This window comes from Oryzias melastigma, linkage group LG5 (genome assembly GCF_002922805.2).
Source record: "Oryzias melastigma strain HK-1 linkage group LG5, ASM292280v2, whole genome shotgun sequence".
NCBI classification, from domain to species: Eukaryota; Metazoa; Chordata; class Actinopteri; order Beloniformes; family Adrianichthyidae; genus Oryzias; species Oryzias melastigma.
Window position 1 is genome coordinate 22,868,560 of NC_050516.1, and position 11,024 is coordinate 22,879,583.

General features: G+C 37.4%; 1 protein-coding gene across 1 annotated transcript in view; it reads right to left on the minus strand.

Annotated features, from left to right (window-relative positions):
- Window positions 1-6,826, minus strand: part of LOC112139992 (trypsin) — an 8,526-nt gene extending 1,700 nt beyond the window's left edge. The window contains exons 1-5 of the mRNA XM_024262875.2: window positions 6,706-6,826; window positions 4,064-4,084; window positions 3,801-3,972; window positions 3,468-3,733; window positions 2,965-3,098 (exon numbers count right to left, since the gene is read on the minus strand). Coding sequence (XP_024118643.1) covers window positions 2,965-3,098; window positions 3,468-3,733; window positions 3,801-3,972; window positions 4,064-4,084; window positions 6,706-6,760 — 648 coding nt within the window. The 5' untranslated portion in view covers window positions 6,761-6,826. The remainder of the gene's footprint in view (window positions 1-2,964; window positions 3,099-3,467; window positions 3,734-3,800; window positions 3,973-4,063; window positions 4,085-6,705) is intronic.
- Window positions 6,827-11,024: the final 4,198 nt, after the last annotated feature.

Sequence of the window (11,024 nt, forward strand, 5' to 3'; positions counted from 1 at the left end):
TAGTTTGATATTTATTCCCTCAAAGATGAAGACAATTATAAAGGCTAGCTCACAACTTTGTTCTTCTCTTGTTAACTTATGTTAATTAATTCATAACTGTTTTCTTCTAAATGTACAAGTTTTATTTGTGCATTTATGATTTTTTTTCTTGTAAATTTATGATTTTTATATATATGACTTTTTTTTAAGTAAATTTGTGACTTTTTTGGTAAATTTGACTTTTTTCTTGTAAATTTATAACCTTGTTTTGCTAAATTTGTGACTTTTTCTCTTGGAAACTACGATTTTTTTTCTTGAAAATTTATGACTATTTTTTGTTAATTTATTGCCATTTTATTTTTAATTTATGACTTTTTTGTAAATTTATGACTTTTTTGGCAAATTTATGACTTTTTCTCTTGTAAACTTTTGACTATTTTTTTTTAATTTATGACTTTTTTCTTGTAAATTTATGACTATTTTTCTCTTAAATGTATGACTTTTTATGTAAATTTGCAACATTTTCTGGTAAATTTATGACTGTTTTCATGTTAATTTATTACTTTGTTCTTTTAAATTAATGAATTTTTTGCAAAGTTATGACTTTTTTGTAAATTCTTTTTGCTTTTAAATTTGACTCTTTTTCTCGTACATTTTTGTGATTTAAATTAATACATTTACGACTTTCAAATATTTATTTCAAATATATATTTTGCCCATGACTTTTAAAGTAATACATATATGAGTTTTCTGTTGTAATTTAACAGTCAGGTTATGACTTTTTTCTTGTAAACTTACAGGAATTACGGTCGTTATTAATTTATTCTTAAACTGTATCTTATTCTCGGTAGTACAAACCTCCTCTTTGACATTTTTCTTTATTTTCACATTCATATAACTCCGCGTCGGTAGAGGGCGCTCCTGCGCATTGCAGGTCTGACGGAGGAACCTGCTGAATGTTCTGCGCATGCTCAGTTCAGAATAAACGAACGGCCTGAACAACGCGAGCTAATCTCTGCGCTGTGATTACAGGTATGATAAACGTCTCTTTTATACATTTACACTGGTTGAAAGTTGTGTAAAGTGAGTTTCTGACGGAACCAGAACTTTTCGTGATGGACGATGAATAGAGAAGCTGAATCTGTAGTGTCGACTGATGATATAGCGCTTTTTCAGAGGATATTAGATCATTTTTAAAAAATATGTTTTAGGAAATAGTACGTGTTTCGGTACAACTGTTCTATATCTATGTTGAAAAAATGTTATTATACTCGTAGCATAAATGGAAAGATAAGAGAGTTATTTCTTTAACGTTTCATGCACAGGTTTTTGCGCCCGGCGCCATTTTGTTCACCTTCGTCCAGTCCCACTCCAACTTTATTTTTTATTTAATAAAATCGTTCCTAGCGATCTTTTGAGCATTATTATGCTATTTTTATAGCTAAAATAAGAACAAGTTTGGGATGTTTTAAGACATATTTTCTATCGCACAGTATTAGTTAATCAGCAAAGCTCAAGTGTGTTGTGAGCAGGACTGTTAGCATGGACGTTAGCTTGCTAATTTTCCCATCAGCCCTTTGTTTACTCCCTCTCCCGCTAACTAAAAAGCACTTCACAAGCCCAAGCCAATCAATGAGAAATATTGCTAGAGCGGCACGCTAGGCTGTTATTATGTAATGAGCGACGCCATATTGGCCAATGTGACACAGTTTAGCAGATACACAAAATGAATCATTTTGGTCGGATTTTAAAAGGAAAATGATGATCAGAACAAGGGGGTTTAATTCCTACATCTACTACATTTGTCCATCAGATATCTATGGAGCTAAATCAGGGCCAATATTATTTGGAACCCAAATAAATGAAATTGAAAAAAATATTGGTGTTTGGTTAAAAAAAACAAAAAACTGTAAAATATGCAAAAACCCCCTGCTATTCTAAAATAAACTTAGTTTTTTTTTCAGCTTCAAATGTTCTGTTTTTTAGGTTTCAAAACTCAAAATTTCAATTCGAAAATGTATTTTTCACTTTCAAACCTTTTTTTCCACTTTCAATTCTTTTTTTTTCGTTTACAAAACTGAAAGTTTCAGATACAAAACTTTTGGCCCCTCGTGGCGCATGGGGGCGGGGCTAACACGAGGACCCTTCAAAATCAATGTTGGTGGTAACTTCAGTCCCGGTGCATTTACTGACTCATAGAACTGTAATAATTACGGTCAAAAAATGGCTGTTTAGTCTGAACTAATACAGTCTGGAGTCGTCTCAAGACGGGTGTAAAAAGAGTTTTATCACATACAAACGCGCGTCCAAAACGCCCTAACTGGGCTAAAGGTTTTGTAACTGAAACTTTCAGATTTATAAACGAAAAAAAAAGTTGGAGGGAAAAAAATGTTGAAAATGAAAGATACGTTTTTAAATTGAAATTTTGAGTTTTGAAACCTAAAAAACGAAACATTTGAAGCTGAAAATAACTACGTTTATTTTAGAATAGCAAAAGGTTTTGGACATTATACTTTTTTTTTTTTTTGACCAAATACTAATATTTTTCAATTTGATTAATTTGTGTTTCAAATAATATTTGCCCCGATTTAGCTCCATAGAAATCCTTATATTGTAATTATTTTTTTCTTTATTAAGTGTAAATACTATGTCAATATTTTATTTCCTAAAGGAAATGAATATAAGATATTTATTTACAGATTCAAAGTCTAATTCTATACACTGTAGGTGTTTAGTTGTCCAGTTCATTTAGTCTATTTCTTTACCGTTGACCAGTAACTACTAGAGAATTTAATACATGTCATTGTTTATTGCTTGTGCAGTTCAGATTAAATGGACAGCAGCCTGAAGGACACAAACTCGTCTTATCTTTGTGATTTTCAGGCACCATCATTTAAAGTTCTGACTACACAGTGCCCTCTAGCCGGTCTGCTCCAGACTCTCAAAATTCATTTTGAAATCAAGTGTGAAAGCATCTGGACTCACCTGACAGGAATCCTTCCCTCCAGCTGTCAGACCGGCACAGATCATGTTGCTGGTGATTGAACCATAAGACGCGTTACACTGAGTGTTGTTCACAATGGGAACGCTGACCTCCTGCAGGGTGGAAGGGGTAGATCCTACAAGAGAGAACAAACAGTAAAACTACAAAACTGTTTATAATTCAAAATGAGACACAAATACAATTTTAGAGTCAAAACAAAAGAAACGTGTTTGAACAGTTGTTCTCATCTCAGCCTTTAGATGTCAGTATAAAACACACTGTTTCTTTTCAATGCAGACCAGCTGCAGTTGGGAGAAAGCAGGTTCACTCTAGACGGGTTGCAAATATCCAGATTTTCATGATTTATTGAAATCACTAAAAATATTAATGCTAAAAATCATGTTTTAGAGAATCAGACCAACAAAAATCAATTCAAATAAAAACTCATTAAAACTGTTGAAGGTGAGGCAGCTTTTCATAACAAGCTTTTTAATGAACTACTGACCTTGAAATGAAAGAGTCCCAAAGCCGGTGACCCAGGCAGTGGTCCCGCCGGGGAAGTCGCTGCCTGCTGCCGCCAAACAAACGGGGCTGATGTAGTCGTTGAAGGTCACAGACGAGGACAGCTTCACCAGAGAAACGTCGTTGTCCTGAGATTGGCTGTTGTAGTTTGGATGTACAATAATCTGGGACACCGTCTTGCTGACGGAGTTAGGACTGTTGTCTATCGAGGTTTCTCCCAGGTAAACAACCACATTTGAAGTGCTGGTGCTGAAAAAACAAAGACATTAATAAAATCTGAAAGCAGGTGAGGTCATGTGACCAGAGCAGAGCTCACCTGCTGAAACAGTGAGCAGCACTCAGGATCCACTGGCTGTTGATCAGAGACCCCCCACAGAGAGCCCCCCTTATAGTCAGCCTGGCCTGCCAGGGCCACGACCCCGCAGCGGCGGCCTGACCTCCAACGATCCTGGTCTCTGCCTTGGTGTTGAGGGCAGCTTTGCCACAGACTGCAGGAGACAGAAGAACGTATCATTTTTGGATTTGTGACTGTTGTGAATGCAGCCTTCTGCAGGTTCAGATGAAGTGAACAGAACTCACCATCTGTCTGAGCGTCTGCTCCTGTGGAGAGAACAGATGGTTTAGAAAAGAAGTTTCATGGTCAGGATCAGATCTGGGATTAATTTGATCCTGAAAGTTCAAAACAGCCTTTTTTCAAAATATTAAGCTGTTTATAATTTTTGACACAGATTCACATGAAATCCTTTCAAAACTAAAGACATCCAATGCAGAAGTGGATATCAGCAGTGATTTAAAGAAATAAGTTTATTTTACCTTTTGTGGTGCATCTCAGCTAGAAATTCGTAAATCCATTTACAATTAAATTAGAAAGGAAGTAACTTTGACTGTATTTTTCTGTGGTTCACTGAAAATCCTTGAATTTGTTCTTACATCTGAATTCTGGTAGAACTTACTGACCAACACTTAATTTTTAAAAATCTGTCAAAACTTTTGAGTCCTATTTTGTAAAGCTGGACTGCTTGTTGGAGCATCACAGAGTAATGGATTACTTTCCTTTTTTTGTACTTTACTACTTACTTTTTACTTTCCAGCTACTGTAGAGAGCAACAATGGAGGGCTGAAACAGCCACGTGTGGCTTCAGAGCCGCAGGTTCCTGTGACATCACTTCTGACCTGGATTAGCACTCCTGCGCATGCAGACGTGGCATTAAGAAGCGTAGTTTGGAGATTTAAAAAACTAATTGACCATTAAATTAGTCATCAAGTCTTTTAATAATCCACACGGTCGTGACTCATCGACTAATCGCGGCAGCTCTACTGGTCAGATTAGTCTGTGTTGTTTCCTTCTATCGAGAGTTCCTCATCAGGTTTTCTCCTTAAACATCTGAACTTTCAGGTTTTACTGTTTTTATTTCTGAGACTTGAACTTTCCTGGTTGTTCAGTAATCCGGTGGATCTGTGGTTTGATTACAGGTTCTGTGAGCGTTCTGACATGAACATAAGAATGAGTTTCTGCTCTCATAGATCTATAAAATCTTAATGCTGGTTTGTACGTTGTGTTTTGGACTTGTGACTTTTATAGATTTTAGACAGTGTACTTAATATTTTACGAGTGTTTTAAATTTCTTTTACGATTTTAACCTTTTCTGATCTTGAGTCACTGTGCAAACAACTTCTTAGAGGTGCTCAACTGCAACACAGCACTATTAATATTCTATGTTTTTTTAACAATTTCTTAAGCTCTTATGTGTATGTTTAAGATAAGATAGTCCTTTATTCGTCTCACGGTGGGGAAATTTCAGTGTTACAGCAGCATTGCAAATAGAAAAATTAGAACAATTTACATATTTACAAGAGAGCAAACTATGTTTGCTGTTACACTGGAACTTTTACAGAGTTGTGTGCGTGTGCTAACGTAGTTATGCAGCCACAGTGAATCCAAGACACATTTCTTTCAGAACAAAAAATAGATTTGATTTGCTTAAAAACAACTTCAGCACCTCTGTTACATCATTTACTCTCCTAATTTACTGATTTATGTTGATCTTTCAATAAAAATTCTGCTTATTTAAAACTGTTTGTCTTAGATTTTTTCTGGTCCTTAAAAACCTAAAATTATCTTTTTATTACATCTTTTTTTAAATGTTGAAATCCAGCTTGAAGATTATCCAGACAAAATATTTCTCTGTAAATTTTAATGTAACTTTCCTGTTTAACGATGTATTGATGGTTGTTTTATTATTAAAAAAGTCTGACTCATCCAGAGACCGTAAATACGAACCAGACTGAGTGAGTCCTTCCTGCTGGCATTTCAAACACGAAGTACCTGCTGGCTCCCAGAAACCAAAATCCATAGACTTTTATAGAGAAATAAACAGCTGTTAGCAGTCATTCTGTCGGTCAGAATAACCATTCATGCTCTGGTAACTTTTTGAAGTCTTGATAATCTTCATTTTTCCCCCTCACAATGTTTTTTTTTAAATTATTATTATGTCAAGTTATTAAAATTCTAAACTGACCAATCAGAAGCCTCAGTCAAAGCCCGCTGGCCCCCACCTCGAACATATGATTGACAGATTCTCCCGAGTCACTTTCTGTGGAAGGGATTCAACAAGCTTCATCCTGATTGGTGACAGTAGTTTCCATAGAAACGTTCACTCAGATCGACTCGGACCAATCAATTTTCTCTGGTTCCAAGATGGCAGCGCTTGTATCGCAGAAAAATGGTGACTAAATTGGTTTCATTTAGCTGGAGCCGGATGTAAGGCCTTTTCTATGGCTGACGTCGCAGACTGCTCTGTCCATCTCTATATACAGTCAACGGACACATCTGAAGAGATGAAAAAACCCGATTTGAGTTTGTTTTGATGTTTTACTCTGAAGCAAAGTCCCGACAGAACCGCTTTAATGTGATCCATTAAGATAAACTCTAAAAGAAAATGTGTTCATTGTTACTGTAAAGCACGGCAGTGGCAGCATCATGATGACTCTTCCACTGTCAGACTGCCAAAAGCTCTAATGATTTCCTGAATGGATTCACACAGAAACACCGTAAAATAATAAAACCAAACCTGAAAAACACGTCTGGAAGCTCAACTCAAACCAGCAAACAGAACAGATACTTCTTGTTTTCTAACAACCTCTGTCTGAATCATGAAAGCGCTTCAGTTGTCCATGAAGGACGATTTGAATCCAGACTAAAGAGAGACGACCAGACTCACCTGTGGTAGTGAAGGCGAGGAGGAAGAGCCCGCAGGTGAAACCTTTGATCTTCATGCTGCTGCTGTTTGTCTGAACTGACTCTGTCAGCTTACAGTCAGCAAGTAAAGATCACACCTGAACGGACTGGTCCACCAATCAGCTGCTGAGACGTCACACGCCACACCTTAACCTTCTGAACACTCAATTGTGGTTTTTATTACCTCTTAAAAGATTTGAAGGAAGTTCTTTGAGGATTTCAGGAAATGAAATTCTCTGCTGTCTTCTGTCAGGAAGTTGCATTTAAAACATCAGGAAGAGTTTATGGAAGATGTTCATAAAGACGCTGGTTTGACGTTCAAACATGACGTTTGGATTCCAAACATCCAGTGACTCAGACTCTTAGAATGAGACTGTTGTTGTTGTAGAGGTTATCTCCAGATCTTCATTAGACGAAGCGTCATGGCGCATTCTGTCTTTAGGTTCCTGCACTCTCAGAAGAGCAGAAGTTTCTATTTTAATTGGTTTTCTCTTGTTCTCGGCTCAATAAGTTTTTTGCCTTCATTTCATTCCCTCTGCTTCCTGTAATGAAGCCTTGTGTGTCTCACCTGTTCACCACCTTGTATAAACTTCAGCCTCTGTTTACCCTAGTTCCGGTTCATCTGGGTTGCTCCTGCTGCCCCGATGTAGCTCCATGTTGGTTCTTGGAGGTTTCTACTGGAGAAGAAGAAGAAGCTTTGTTGAAGTCTTTCATCTAATTGGTTCAGTACAGTGCAATGCTTCGTGAAGCTTTCTTTGCTCTTGTAGGACATACAGTGGATGCAAAAATATCAGTATGATGACTGCAGACACATGAGATTAAGGAAGGGAATTCTCTGTTCTGTTAAGATTTTTATGTCTCCCCAATTGTATCCTTAGTAAAGGTCAGTTATTTGAGTTCTGTCCGAAGTTACAACTTATTTTGAGTTTAAGTTGACCTCTTTTATGGCAACCTTTAAATCAAAAATGTTTGTTCATTTGGATTTAGTGAACTTTGTTTAACACTAAAAATGATCTATTTTTGGACTAAATACCTGCTTTTGGTCATGATTGGTCTATCATAATCGGTATGGAAATTTTTGTAGTTTTGCAGAAACGCTGTGGATAAAACTGTCAAGCAGAATAAATTAAGCAAAACAGGTCTGTCAATGTGCATGTTATGATTACCATCAGCTACTAAGTCATTGGGCTCACAGAGAACAACAGGAACTTTTGGAGGTAGGATAGTCCTACCTCAACCACAGAAGAGGAAGACGGATACAAACGGTTGTTTTACGCTGCGTTCACACCGACCGCGTGTGGTGCGTTCAAAAGCATAACTCTACGCAGCTTTATAAACACACATCCGGCCAGAGGTGTTCACACCAGACCAGCGTCGCACATGCTGGTAGCGATAAGTAGAAGATTCTTCTTTTGTGTTTTTACTGGTTACTAGCGCTCGTCTGCCTCCTACAGTAGGAGGAACCTCGATGTGCGAAGTCACAGCAGTGCAGATCTTGCTCCAGAACTTTTTCTTTCGCAGCTCTGTTCCTATAAATGACGTTCTTGGAGTCGTATTAATGAATCCAATCACAATTATTAACGTCTCTTTTGTATTTTGAAGCGGACAGCGCCTCACAGGCCTTTTCCACATCTGAGTTCTTGATTGGTCAGAGTTCCACATTTCTGAGATTCAGTGTAAAAAGTTCAACCAGTCGTACGTTCACGAAGGTGATCAATGAGCGCCTTGTTTGTACATAGAGCCGACTTCAAAACTTCCAGAGTAAAACGAAATATGAGCATTCCAGACACAGAAGGCTGAAGTTCTGGTCTGTTAGGATTTGTGTTGACTTTTCTCTGTGTGAGCTCCATTCCACAGAGCATTCTTGAGGTGTTTTTAAAAGGAGCGAGACTTCTGTCAGTGGTGGAAGAAGATAGATTTAAAGACATGGCTGGCTGCTGCACCGCGCTACCACTTGAATCACTTCAGAAAGCTAATGGAGGACAAATTATTGTAGAACATTTTACTGTTCACTAATTAGGGCTGCCACAAACGATTATGTCAATAGTCGACTAATCTCTGACTACTTTTTCCGATTAGTCGACTAATCGGTTCGTGCGGCGACTGGATGTAAAACACTCATCTTAACCATCATTATCTTTAAACTTGAGGTCTTTAAACTATATTCTAACTAAAATAAAGACAATAGTTAATAGTTAATCTTTTAATTAATCATACAGCTTTTCTCCTTCATTTGTTTCTGGCATTAAAACAAGACTTAAATCAAATGAGGTAATCTGAATCAACAACAGGAAACTTATTAAAAGTCTGCAATTATTTTTTAAAACATATATTTAATAAGACATGTATAAAGTATTTCAAAAGCTGATATTAACTATTTGCTCACTGAGGTCCATTTATTAAAGCAAAACACTAATAACATCTTTGAACTCAATATATACATGTAAAACCTGAGGATGCCCATATAAACAAAGAAAATAAATAAAAATGGGGAAATTTATATTTTTAAAAAGGGAGAATAGCAGGAGATGTTAGAATTTACAACAGTACTTTCATTCTTCCTACATCCACTGCACATGCGCAGAGCGATACTTCATATTTTCAGTTTGGGGGAGAACCCATCAATCTGTGTTACTTCTTTAATGTTGTGGTTGTTTTGCTGTTTGTTGTTTTTTTTGTGACTTTAAGTTCCATTTAATTGTAGCTTAATGCAGATAATGTAATGCTACACTTGTAAACTTAGCTCTGGACTTTTAGGTGAGCTCCTTCACTTCTGGGACTCGTAGTCTTAAATCGTTCCATAACTCTACAGCAGATCCGTACAGACACACAGCCTCTCTGTCTGCGCGGTGAATGTTTCATAATCCGCTCTTCAAACCGGACGACGTGATCGCGGCGCGGACTATGAATGAAGCCTTGGACGAGTGGTTCATTTCCAGTGTAAACTCATAATCCGCGCCGTCCTAGCGGCGTTTGGTTAGAAGCGCGCAGATTATGAAACGTTCACTATGCAGACAGAAGCGCTGTAGACATGGATCTGCGGCAGATCTTCTGGTTCATCTCCAAACAGCGCAGTAATGACAGCCGCGGGAGCGCTAGCTGTGTTAGCACCGATGTTAGCTTAGCTAGACGAAGCTCTCTGTTCAGCGTGATCAAACTCGGTCTCAACATGCTTCATTTTCAGGTGATCATTTATCGCCATCGTGCTTTCATGGAAGACAAGTTCTGTCTAGCAGAAATTACATTTGACACTTTTTCCTCTTTTATTTTCCTTATGTTTCCCATACTTTTTAGCTAGCGTTTTGTTATGAGACTACGGAGAACTTCCTGTGACGTCACTGCTGACCAGATTAGCACCACTGCGCATGTGTGACAAAGACAAAGGCAGACGCGGCATTAGAAAGCGCGAAGCGTAGTTTTAAGACCAAAACAAGAAAAAAACAATTAAAAAACGACGCTTCGACGACCAAATTATTCGTCGACTATTTTAATAGTCGAATAGTCGTCGATTAGTCGAATAATCGTGGCAGCCCTACATACAGTAGTTATAAGTACCCTGGAAGGGAACGTGAGGAGATTTCTAACTGTTGTATGGAACAAAAGGATATGTTCAATACAACAGTTACAACTACCTTTACATTCTAGACAGGAGTTACACATACCCTGGAATGGAACATGTTCTAAAGTTCCATACGACAATTACAAGTACCCTGGAATGAAACATTCCCAACAGGGTTCTTGTGAGCCATGATCACACCCCCATTCACAACTAGGGACAACTTAGAGTAGGGATGTCAAACTCCAGGCTTTGAGGGTCGGTGTCCAACATGTTTTCCAACCAACCTGCTGTTGAAGCTCTTTATTGGCTAAACACACATGATCCAGGATTGGAATCAGGGTACTCAACGTAAGGCAAAACTGCTAACCACTTCACCAGGATAGAATACTTCCACCTTACTGCTAATATTACCAATTAGATCCTGGGTGACATTTCCCAAGTAAAATGAGCAACTCTCATTCAGTAAACAGTTGTAATTTTTGTCTTAAAAAACAGTAATTGTTTTTTCAATTGTTGTTTTTCAATTATTTAATTATCGGTAGATTAAATTAATAGATTTAATTAAAAAATGTATGTTGATTTTATGAATAAATATTGATCCATTTTAGTTAATTGACAAGAATTTAACCAAGGCAAAAACCAGGGAGAGGAAAAACAGAACCCGAGAACGGGAAGGAGAGCGATCTAACAACAAATCATTCATTTAAATCCACAGGGAATGGGTAATAAACTGAATGAGAACA